The following is a 13,450-nucleotide window of genomic DNA, read 5'->3' as shown; positions in this document are numbered from 1 at the left end:
CATCCTTAGAACGGCATTGGGCCCCACCAAATATCACTGTAAATTCTTCTGGCTGGTGGGACCTGAGGTAGTTGGTTCACTAGGACGTGTGGCTGTGGCAGAACGGCCACGTCCTCTCCCAGCACCAGAAGGTCCACTAACACCACCACGAACATGTCCACGTCCGCGTCCCTTATTAGATGTTTTCATCATTGTTCCCGTTCACCACAATTTTGAAAATGGCAAATTTGGGAATAGTTTTTCAACCCAGAACAAAAACTGTGCTTTTACGGTCACTACAAATAATTTGACCAGCTTAAACTGTTTTTTACGTTTAATCACAGAATTAGACTTGTATCTGCACGGTAGCATGTGGGTGTTAAGTTTTTCTGAATGACACTATCAGCACCTTGAATCTAAGATATCCTTTTTGGGATAGATTTCAAGTAGGCCTCATATAGCATAAACTACTTATTTTGAGAATGTCAAATTTGGGAATAGTTTTTCAACCCAGAACAAAAACTGTGCTATTACGGTCACTACAAATAACTTGACCAGCTTAAACAGTACAGATTTGTTTGAATAGAAATGTGAGGCCTATTTTTTTTTGCGCTGTGTGACAGGTATAGGTTTAATCACAGAATTAGAATTGTATCTGCACGGTAGCGTGTGTGTTAAGTTTTTCTGAATGACACTATCAGCACCTTGAATCTAAGATATCCTTTTTGGGATAGATTTCAAGTAGGCCTGATATAGCATAAACTACTTATTTTGAGAATGTCAAATTTGGGAATAGTTTTTCAACCCAGAACAAAAACTGTGCTTTTACGGTCACTACAAATAATTTGACCAGCTCAAACAGTACAGATTTGGTTGAATAGAAATGTGAGGCCTATTTTTTTTTGCGCTGTGTGACAGGTATACGTTTAATCACAGAATTAGACTTGTATCTGCACGGTAGCGTGTGTGTTAAGTTTTTCTGAATGACACTATAAGCACCTTGAATCTAAGATATCCTTTTTGGGATAGATTTCAAGTAGGCCTGATATAGCATAAACTACTTATTTTGAGAATGTCAAATTTGGGAATAGTTTTTCAACCCAGAACAAAAACTGTGCTTTTACGGTCACTACAAATAACTTGACCAGCTCAAACAGTACAGATTTGGTTGAATAGAAATGTGAGACCTATTTTTTTTTGCGCTGTGTGACAGGTATACGTTTAATCACAGAATTAGACTTGTATCTGCACGGTAGCGTGTGTGTTAAGTTTTTCTGAATGACACTATCAGCACCTTGAATCTAAGATATCCTTTTTGGGATAGATTTCAAGTAGGCCTCATATAGCATAAACTACTTAGTTATTTTGAGAATGTCAAATTTGGGAATAGTTTTTCACCCCAGAACAAAAACTGTGCTTTTACGGTCACTACAAATAACTTGACCAGCTCAAACAGTACAGATTTGGTTGAATAGAAATGTGAGGCCTATTTTTTTTTGCGCTGTGTGACAGGTATACGTTTAATCACAGAATTAGACTTGTATCTGCACGGTAGCGTGTGTGTTAAGTTTTTCTGAATGACACTATCAGCACCTTGAATCTAAGATATCCTTTTTGGGATAGATTTCAAGTAGGCCTCATATAGCATAAACTACTTAGTTATTTTGAGAATGTCAAATTTGGGAATAGTTTTTCAACCCAGAACAAAATCTGTGCTTTTACAGTCACTACAAATAACTTGACCAGCTAAAACAGTACAGATTTGGTTGAATAGAAATGTCAGGTCTATTTTTTAGGCGCTGGGTGACAGGCTCAACTTGCCCCTGATGTAGTATATGGCCAAAAAATAACCGCACTATTGATGGTTAAATGCACTTGGGTGACACAGGCTCAGCCTGCACCTGATGTAGTATATGGCCAAAAATTAACCACACTGTTGATGGTTAAATGCACTTGGGTGACACAGGCTCAGCCTGCACCTGATGTAGTATATGGCCAAAAATTAACCACACTGTTGATGGTTAAATGCACTTGGGTGACACAGGCTCAGCCTGCACCTGATGTAGTATATGGCCAAAAAATAACCACACTGTTGATGGTTAAATGCACTTGGGTGACACAGGCTCAGCCTGCACCTAATGTAGTATATGGCCAAAAAATAACCAGACTGTTTATGGTTAAATGCACTTCGGTGACATAGGCTCAGCCTGCAGCTGATGTAGGATATAGCAAAAAATAACCACACTATTGATGGTTAAAAGCACTTGGTGGTAGCTTGTGCTGGCGCACCACAAGCCACAAAATGGCCGCCGATCACCCCAGAAAAAAGTGATCTAAAAACGCTCTGGGCAAAAAGTGATCTAAAAACGCTCTGGGCAATTCAATATTAGCACTTCAATGATCCACAGCTGGAGATCGATCACAGAATGAAGTCTTTTGGAGGAGTTAATCTGCCTAATCTCGCCCTAACGTCGCAGCAGCAACCTCTCCCTATGCTTGAATCAGCAGAGTGACGTGCAGCGCTACGTGACCCAAGCTTATATAGAGGCTGGGTCACATGCTGCACTGGCCAATCACAGCCATGCCAATAGTAGGCAAGGCTGTGATGGCCTCTTGGGGCAAGTAGTATGACGCTTGTTGATTGGCTGCTTTGCAGCCTTTCAAAAAGCGCCAAGAAAGCGCCGAACACCGAACCCGGACTTTTACGAAAATGTATATACATAGTGTGCTGTCTGCATCCGCATTTCCGGATGTCCTATTATTTTCCGCAAAAGCGGATAAGAATAGGCAGTTCTATGGGGGTGTATTACGGACATGTGAATGGACCCTAATACTGATCCTGATGTTCTTACAACCAAATAACAAAACCACTTAACCATTGCCAGGCCTACAATTAACAGTGTAGCTTATGCTAAATTCTGCATAAGGACTTATGCACACGAATGTGTGCACCCCCTGCCCATGCTATGGACTACAAATAGCGTTCCACAATGCACGGCCACCAGCTGTGTGCCCACCATTTGTGGATGCGGACCTATTTACTAGAATGGGTCCTCAATCCGCAAGATTCAGTCCTAACCGCAAAAAAATAGTGCCTCCTCTCTGCAGCAGTCTCTATCTGGCGGATTGCGGACCCATTCAAGTGAGTGCGTCCACATCAGTGATACGGAGTGCACATGGGCCAGAATACTGGCACAGGCCGAATATGTTCGTGTGCATGAGCTCTGAGGCTGATTTTACACTCTGGGGGATATTTACAGTATCATAAGGGGAATTTCCAAAGTCAATTTTGCAGGAGTCCATATTGATGTAATTTAGTTTAATAAATTTGGTGCATCTTTAAGTCTAACACTTCTTTGTGAGATGTTAATACCTTTTTCCATGCCCCCCCTTTTACTGGAGTAAGATTGTAACAATTTTTGCAACTTGAAAAGTTGCAGTGGATACATATGGTTTAACTCAGTTTCACATGCTAACTACAGCCACTGTACCACCATTTTCCCCCAATTGAAACTAAACTCAAGCGGTGAAAACAAAATGCAAATTGGTGAAAAATCTTTGTGCTAATAAGAGGATTTTCCCTTTTTTAACAAGATAAGACATTTTTTCTGACATTTTCCCATTAGGCATCTCTATGGAAGTTGAAAACGGCCAGAATAAAATGCCTATTTAACATTTTACAAAAAAAAAAAGCTGCGGAAAACACCATACAAATTCATTTTTTTTAACCACCGAATAAAAACTGTCCAACTCATATAACGCATTCAAAATTGAATTTCATCCGAATTTTAGGAAACATTTCCTCAAACTTCATTGTAACAAATCTTTTTTTTTTTCAGTGTAGGGAGATCATAGGGAGAGTTTTTACACACAGTAGGGAGAGAATAGGGAGATTTCAGCGATAGTGCAGGGAATAATCTGAAGCTGAAGTGATCTATATGAGACAGCACAGTTTGAATCAATCCCTGTGCAGGGCACAGAGTTATCTACTTGAACAGTGTCCACCTTGTTTAATAGATAATCAATTATATTAGACCTTGATTCTCAAATTCGGGTTAATATACTGTCTTGTTCTACTGTTAGTGGTGTGTCTACATTGTCTAATAGATAAACAATTCTATTATGCCTTAAATCTAAAATTGGGGTGAATAAGTTGTCTATTTCTACTGTTATTGGGGTGTCCACCTGTCACAGTAACTGTTTCACTACCAGAAAGGACTAGCTATGCGTGTTTCCGTGATGTACACCAAGATACACTCTTCTTGCAGGCCGGGATATAGCTGAATTAATGTACTTTGTGATTAATTAATTGATTCAGAACAAAGAGAATTTCTTGAATAAATTTGGTGAAGCATCCAAATCGAAATTTGGAAAACTTCGCTCATCTCTAATAACAAGCTCTATTGCAGTCAGTTTTCAGGAAAATGACCAAATACACTGCATAATGTGTCTATCCATAGATCATCTTCAACCCAAACTCTTGACACTGGAAATTGTTCCTCATATTTTATAAGCAGCCATCCATCTTGCACGTGCTTGGATTCCCCAGGTGGTATTTTACAGTTAAGGAAATTAGGAAGAACGTTCTTCTGCTTCACAGAGAGAAGATAAACAATTATTTATCTGGAATTTATTAGGGCACAATTTATTGGTGCATAACTAAAAAACCAATAACTATAACTGCAGTCATCTAGAGATGAAAGACGTTAAACCTGTATTTATGGGAAAACATTTCTTCCTTAATGACAGTCCAATTCCTTTATAGTTGGGATAAATTAAAGAGTGCTGGATACATTGAGATAGTGATGAAGTGATAAATACAGTCATTGAGCACACAGGTAAATCTGCTTTATTAGCAGTCATCACACATGCAGACAAAGTAACTGCTTGAATCAATTTTTAAGTGTATTAATGGAAGTTTTCCTCCCTAGAGGGCTTCACCTGGACTTCCCACATTCACCTTTCAGTGCTTTGTATGAAGTGTCCATAAACAGTCCGGGTATTCTGTATCCATCTGAGCTGCCACCTCCATATGAAGCTGTGGTTGGACAAACTCCTGCAAGTCAGGTAAGAAACTCATGTAATATTGTTTAATTAAGTACAACTCCCTAGTAAAGCAGTTTTATCACTGTATAGAAAACACTTAAGGGGCCATTTATTAAGACCGGCATTTTAGACACCGGTCTTAATAAGCCCTTTAGCTGGCGGTGGATCTGATGAAGTTAAAGAGACGCCGGCCTATACATAACTTCGGCGCATCCACCGCTGGGCTAAATGCAAGCCAGCTTCCTTAAATTTAGGTCATTTTTTATGCCTAAAACAGGCATAGAAAATGATGAATGAGCTAGGCCTGCCAGCCCGATCCCTTCCCTGCCCATGCCACACCCACTTTTTAAGACCTGGCGTCAGCGGGGAATAGTCACAGATTGCGGCAATCTGCACCAGAAATACACCCAATATAGGAGTATTTCTTATAGTAAATGACCCCCTTAGTGGAGATTAGAACATTTACATGTAATACTATGTAATGATCCTGTCTATAGTCCACTGAAGAAAAAGAAAGAGCACATGCCTGCTTGAAGCAAAAAGTTCTCATTTCATAACAGTAAAATCCAGAGATGCAACGTTTCACGTTTACATAAGCCTTTTTAAAGCATGCAAACACAATGACCAATGTGATTCTGTAGCCACTTCCTCTTCTCTGTGAGTCACTTATATTCTTCACATGCCCCACTCTGCGAAGTGTACAATTTCATCTCAATTTTTATTTAAATCTAGTGCGTCTAGAAATAACTCTGTTTTTATGATATTACAAAAGCTTGAGTCAGATTACTAATTTCTGCCCAACTTGGAGGACATGATACCTGGGACCTAGGTGATAAGTGCTGGGGGCTTACTCCTCTCAATAGAACTGTCCTGTACTGAACATTAAAAGAATCTGTGAATCCAAGACTTGCTACATTACTTGGATTATCACAGAAAATTGAACTGTAGAGTTCGATGGACTATGTTGCACACTTTCGAAGCGGAGCATGATCTTCTTTATTTGAGGATATACATTAAACAAGAGGAACACCTTAGGTATTTTAGCATTAGTTTTAGATGTGCAAGATCATATGCCCAAAATCGCCCTTTATCTCCATTCTCCCCATGAAGCCTTGGGTAAGAACAGCCTGGAAAACTGAAGCATTAAAACATCTAAGGACACTTCAATAACTTTTTTGTTGCTGACTTCTCCCTTCTTAAAACCACAGAGCACATTCCTTTTACCATGAAATCTTTTCTTCTATATATTTAATATATGGGATGCCACAGTAGAGGATTTATCATTTCATCTCCTGTCTCATGAGAGAATCTTTAAACTGAATATGTGACAAAGCTTCCAATTAGGGATGACCGAATCACTTGGAACCAAAACCGATTTCGGTAAAATGTTTTTAACAGTAAAAATTAATTATTGAAGTTATTACCCGAAGTCTCGCGAGACTTTGCAAAGTAATAACTTCTGCTCATCGGAGCCAATACATTCTAATACTGTACAGAACGCTCGCTCCGTACAGTATTCTAACGAAGTTTTATGCAAATCGACTTCAGATGTTTCATCCGAAGTCGATTCGCTCATCCCTACTTCCAATACTGTAATGCTATATATGCTACACAATATTACTTTCTGTATTCCTATTCAATATATAGACTATGCCAATCATAATTACCTTAACCCCTTAATGATCGGGCCATTTCGGACCTTCATGACCAGGCTGATTTTTGGAAATCTGACATGTCACTTTATGTGGTAATAACAAGGGATGAGCGAATCGACTTCAGATGAAACATCCGAAGTTGATTCACATAAAACTTCGTTTCAATACTGTACGGAGCGAGCTCATCCCTAGTAATAACTTATGCATGCTTTTACTTATTCAAGCCATTCTGAGACAGTTTTTGTGACACATTTTACTTCATGTTAATGGTAAATTTGAGTTGATATAAACCACCTTTATTTATAAAAACATCCTAAATTTACAGAAAAAAAAATAAATTCAAAACTTTAATTTCTCAGCTTTTAAGGCAGATCACAAAATAGTTATTACTTTACATTTCCCATATGTCTACCTTATGTTGGCATCATTTTGAAAATGCCATTTACATGTTTTAGGACATTAGAAGGTTAAGGATTTTATAAGCAATTCTTAAAATTTTTAAGACATTTTCCTAAACCCACTTTTTTAGGGCTCATTCAGGCGGCCGTATGTTTTGTTCCGCACCTGTTGCGCATTTTTACGGAACTGTGTGGATCCATTCATTTCAACGGGGCCGCAAAAGATGTGGACAGCACACCGTGTGCTGTCCGCATCCTTTGCTCCGTTTCGCGGCCCCGCAACAAATATGGAGCATATCCTATTCTTGTCTGCAATTGCGGACAAGAATAGGTATTTTCTATGAGAGTGAAGGCCATGTGCGGTCCACAAATTGCAGTTGTAAAGCTAAAATGTTATTGTGTAAAGATTGTTACAAAATACCATTTTTGTTAAGGAAATGGTAGAAAAGAGTCTGTAGTTAAAGATCCAAAGCAACAACAAATATCACATTAGTTGTGCCATCATTTATTAACCTATTCAAGTCAATTTTTATGTTAAACGTGTTTTTTTAACTTTTTTATGTTTTGTTTTTTTCATCTATCATGTCTATAATCTACAGTACCAAAAAATCCTGAAAACTATCTTTTTTCACTGTGGCCACTGAGCTTCAAATTAAGCTGACACCCATGTTCTGTAGAGATCACTTTTCAGCAGTCATCTCATCATACTCACAGTCAGGATCACAATGATAGATGCTATCTATATATGGATAACACTACATCACACAATTTACAATACGTGATCATCACCGCTAATCTCCTCCCCCTCCCTGCACAATGACCTCTGTACAGATCACAAAGCGTGCCTGGAAAAAAAGTCCCATAGAAATCAATGTTGCTGCTCTAAAGCATATTTCTAACTCCTGTTAGTGCAGGGTCAGGCAAGATGGCTACCCCACAATCATCTCCCAAAAAAATAGTATAAAAAATCTCCAATTAGAAAGTAAAAATCGATTGCAGATAAAGAATGTTTATTTTTGTCTGATTTAAATGGTAAAACCCTATAGCAATGTGATATGATGATACCTTCCCTTTACTCTCTCTAATAAACACATGGAGATCTGCAAAAAATATGGATAACATCCGTGTGATGTCCGTGTGGAATCCGTATTTTTTTTGCTGACCCATTGTAACAATGCCTATTCTTGTCTGCAAGACGGACAAGGATAGGACTTGTCCTATCTTTTTTGTTGGACATACGGATCCAGATAGCACACAGAGTGCTATCCGTTTTTTTGCGGACCCATTGAAATAAATGTGTTCGTGTGCATTCCACAAAAAATGCAGATTGGATGTGGAGCAAAAATACGGTTGTGTGAGTGGGGCCGGACAATTTGCTAGTATTAGATGCAATAGGGAGTGGAGTTTTAGGGTAGCAGTGAAGAGCCAGCTCTAAAGGTATGAAGCCAGTTTTACTGTTCTGAGGACCCAATGAATCAGATAACATGCATTTGTTTTTATTCATCAATGAACAAAGGATTATTTTCAACCAATGGAAATATTTTTGGATGAAGTAAAGATAATTTCCCCCCGGATTATACATTTTTATTTATTTCACTACATTTCTTAACACCCGCCAATAATTTTTGTGATAATTAATGATTGATGTACATGATTTATTGCTAGTTTTATATTTCATTGTGAAATGACGTGAAATTAAATAACCCAGGGGGGCATAATCTTCACTTGATCCATGGTTCTCAGCATTGAAAAAATATTCCATCCTTTTATCTTAACCGCCTCACGACCGCCTAACGCAGGGATGCGTCCTGCGGGCGGTCGTTTTGTTCCTCTTCGACGCATCGGCTAGTCATCTCGCGAGACGCGAGATTTCATGTGAACGCGCGCACGCAGGACAGCACGTTCACGGGATCGGAAGGTAAACGAGCTGATTTACAGCCTGCCAGCGGCGATCATTCGCTGGCGGGCTGTAGATCCGATTTTTTTAACCCCAGAAAGGTATATTAGACGCTGTTTTGTTAACAGCGTCTGATATACCTGCTACCTGGTCCTCTGGTGGTCCCCTTTTGCTTGGATCGACCACCAGAGGACACAGGCAGCTCTGTAAGTAGCAGCAATCACCACACTACACTACACCCCCCCCCTGTCACTTATTAACCCCTTATTAACCCCTGATCACCCCATATAGACTCCCTGATCACCCCCCTGTCATTGATCACCCCCCTGTAAGGCTCCATTCAGACGTCCGTATGTGTTTTGCAGATACGGATCCGCAAAACACGGACACCGGCAATGTGCTTTCCGCATTTTGCGGATCCGCACATTGCCAGAACTATATAGAAAATGCCTTTTCTTGTCTGCAATTGCAGACAAGAATAGGACATGTTCTATAGGCTCTACAAAAAATGCAGTGTTCGCCCAATCAGGCCTGATCTTGTGCGCACACTTGTGTTCAGTCCGCCCCACCGCAGTGACAGAATAAAAAAATTTCTGATCACTGCAAAAACACCGTAAAATCGCTGCGGCGCTATAAAGATCACTTTTAAGGGGCATGGCGAGTTCATAGAAGATTTTTTTTTTTTGCCACAAGTTAGCGGAAATTTATTTATTTATTTATTTTTTCTTACAAAGTCTCATATTCCACTAACTTGTGACAAAAAATAAAATCTCACATGAACTCACCATACCCCTCACGGAATCCAAATGCCTAAAAATGTTTAGACTTTATATTCCAGACTTCTTCTCACGCTTTAGGGCCCCTAAAATGCCAGGGCAGTATAAATACCCCACATGTGACCCTATTTTGGAAAGAAGACAGCCTAAGGTATTTCGTGAGGGGCATGGCGAGTTCATGTAAAATTTAATTTTTTGTGACAAGTTAGCTGAAAGGGAGAATTTGTGAGAAAAAATATATATATCAATTTCCCCTAACTTGTGCCAAAAAAAAAAAAACTTCTATGAACTCGCCATGCCCCTCACAGAATACCTTGGGGTGTCTTCTTTCCAAAATGGGGTCACATGTGGGGTATTTATACTGCACTGGCATTTTAGGGGCCCTAAAGCGTGAGAAGAAGTCTGGAATCCAAATGCTTAAAAATGCCCTCCTAAAAGGTACTCATTGGAATTTGGGCCCCTTTGCGCACCTAGGCTGCAAAAAAGTGTCACACATGTGGTATCGCCGTACTCAGGAGAAGTAGGGCAATGTTTTTTGGGGTGTATTTTTACATATACCCATGCTGGGTGAGAGAAATATCTCTGTAAAATGACAACTTTGTATAAAAAAAATGGGAAAAGTTGTCTTTTACAGAGATATTTCTCTCACCCAGCATGGGTATATGTAAAAATACACGCCAAAACACATTGCCCTACTTCTCCTGAGTACGGCAATACCACATGTGTGACACTTTTTTGCAGCCTAGGTGCGCAAAGGGGCCCAAATTCCAAAGAGTATCTTTACGATTTCACAGAGCATTTTTTACGCATTTGGATTCCAAACTACTTCTCACCCTTTAGGGCCCCTAAAATGCCAGGGCAGTATAAATACCCCACAAGTGACCCCATTTTGGAAAGAAGACACCCCAAGGTATTCTGTGAGGGGTATGGTGAGTTCATGTAAAATTTTATTTTTTGTCACAAGTTAATGGAATATGAGACTTTGTAAGAAAAAATAAATAAATAAATAAATCATTTTCCGCTAACTTGTGACAAAAAATAAAAACTTCCATGAACTCACTATGCCCATCAGCGAATACCTTAGGGTGTCTACTTTCCGAAATGGGGTCATTTGTGGGGTGTTTCTACTGTCTGGGCATTGTAGGACCTCAGGAAGCATGACAGGTGCTCAGAAAGTCAAAGTGCGTAAATTCACATTTTTTGCACCATAGTTGTAAACGCTATAACTTTTACCCAAACCAATAAATATACACTTATTGCATTTTTTTTTATCAAAGACATGTAGAACAATAAAGTTTGAGAAAAATTTATATAGAAATGTAGTTATATTTGAAAAATTTTACAACAGAAAGTGAAAAATGTCATTTTTTTGCAAAAATTCGGTCAATTTCGATTAATAACAAAAAAATGTAAAAATGTCAGCAGCAATGAAATACCACCAAATGAAAGCTCTATTAGTGAGAAGAAAAGGAGGTAAAATTCATTTGGGTGGTAAGTTGTATGACCGAGCAATAAACCGTGAAAGTAGCGTAGTGCAGAATTGTTAAAAGTGGTCTGGTCATTAAGGGGGTTTAAGCTAGGGGGGCTGAAGTAGTTAATAAATATTACTGCTGCCTTTAGCACATACACGATTTTTATCCTTTATGGGATAATACTCCAATATACACTCACCTAAAGAATTATTAGTAACACCTGTTCTATTTCTCATTAATGCAATTATCTAGTCAACCAATCACATGGCAGTTGCTTCAATGCATTTAGGGGGGTGGTCCTGGTCAAGACAATCTCCTGAACTCCAAACTGAATGTCAGGATGGTAAAGAAAGGTGATTTAAGCAATTTTGAGCGTGGCATGGTTGTTGGTGCCAGACAGGCCGGTCTGAGTATTTCACAATCTGCTCAGTTACTTACAAAGGATGGTGTGAAAAGGGAAAAACATCCAGTATGCGGCAGTCCTGTGGGCAAAAATGCCTTGTGGATGCTAGAGGTCAGAGGAGAATGGGCCGACTGATTCAAGCTGATAGAAGAGCAACGTTGACTGAAATAACCACTCGTTACAACTGAGGTATGCAGCAAAGCATTTGTGAAGCCACAACACGCACAACCTTGAGGCGGATGGGCTACAACAGCAGAAGATCCCACCGGGTGCCACTCATCTCCACTACAAATAGGAAAAAGAGGCTACAATTTGCACGAACTCGCCAAAATTGGACTGTTGAAGACTGGAAAAATGTTGCCTGGTCTGATGAGTCTCGATTTCTGTTGAGACATTCAAATGGTAGAGTCCGAATTTGGCGTAAACAGAATGAGAACATGTATCCATCCTCTGATGGCTACTTCCAGCAGGATAATGCACCATGTCACAAAGCTCGAATCATTTCAAATTGGTTTCTTGAACATGGCAATGAGTTCACTGTACTAAAATGGCCCCCACAGTCACCAGATCTCAACCCAATAGAGCATCTTTGGGATGTGGTGGAACGGGAGCTTCGTGCCCTGGATGTGCATCCCTTAAATCTCCATCATCTGCAAGATGCTATCCTATCAATATGGGCCAACATTTCTAAAGAATGCTATCAGCACCTTGTTGAATCAATGCCACGTAGAATTAAGGCAGTTCTGAAGGAAAAAGGGGGGCCAACTCCGTATTAGTATGGTGGTCCTAATAATTCTTTAGGTGAGTGTAGATACTACTATCAACAAACTGTACCAAAATAGTCTGACCATACAGTGACCAAGTAATACTACCACAGCCCAAATCACAGTTCAGGGAAGGCAGGTTGACATTTGGGGCACAAATCCCTGACGTCCAAAGCTCATGATGACAAATGTAGACACCTGAATGATAGATAAAAACATTTTATCAGAACATTTTGTATTCTGTTTGTTATCATGAGAATTTATCTTTCTCACAAATGCACATTAAATTTTTTATTTTTTTACTGATTGGGCTATTTATAAAATGTTTTAGTTAATTTGGTATTTAGCTATACTGGATGTACGGTAGATTGAGAGTTCTATAAATGCTTCATTCACTCATTTGAAGTGTCATGCAAACAACAGCAGAAAACACATTGAGTGTGAATTATCATGTCAGATTAGCTTCATGAATATTCTGAAGATAAACATTTTTGTTCTGTACATCAATGCAGCAATGTTTTAATGCTCCCTGTTAATTTTCCTCCTTATATCGACTCTCACTGTCCTCACCTGACAGAACGATGATGTAGCATATCAGTCTTAAGGCTACATTCACACATCCGTGGAACATGGTCCGTGGGATACCGGACTGGCATCCTCTTTAGTGCAGGAGCGCACGGCTTCATTGGTTGCTATGACGCCGTGCACTTTGTGCTGCCGCCGCAGTACAGTATGATCTATGCGAGTGTATTACAGTACTGCAGTAGCGGCACGAAGTGCACGGCGTCATAGCAACCAATGACGCCGTGCGCTCATGCACTAAGCAGGATGCCAGTCCGGTATCTCACGGACCGTGTTCCACGGACATGTGAATGAAGCCTACTGTGCTCTCTCCGAAGCCAGGACCCAGACTCCCATTGCTTCATCCAGTCACAGCACCACACACACACAGTACATTCTACTTTCCTGTGAGCAGCCGGATCCCCTATCACTCCATGTGGTTTCTCCTGCACTCCCTCTCTATTTCATTATGCTAACCCTTTTATAAGATTTGCTACAG

General features: G+C 39.7%; 1 protein-coding gene across 1 annotated transcript in view; it reads left to right on the top strand.

Moving 5' to 3' along the window:
* Positions 1–13,450, top strand: part of FAM189A1 (family with sequence similarity 189 member A1) — a 489,297-nt gene that overhangs the window by 334,295 nt on the left and 141,552 nt on the right. Inside the window, exon 5 of the mRNA XM_040413849.1 lies at positions 4,911–5,046. Within this exon, the coding sequence (XP_040269783.1) occupies positions 4,911–5,046 (136 nt within the window). The remainder of the gene's footprint in view (positions 1–4,910; positions 5,047–13,450) is intronic.

Source organism: Bufo bufo, chromosome 1 (assembly GCF_905171765.1).
Source record: "Bufo bufo chromosome 1, aBufBuf1.1, whole genome shotgun sequence".
In the NCBI taxonomy this organism is placed as follows: domain Eukaryota; kingdom Metazoa; phylum Chordata; class Amphibia; order Anura; family Bufonidae; genus Bufo; species Bufo bufo.
Note: the sequence above shows the minus strand (reverse complement) of the source record. Positions and strands in the feature narration are given on the sequence as shown.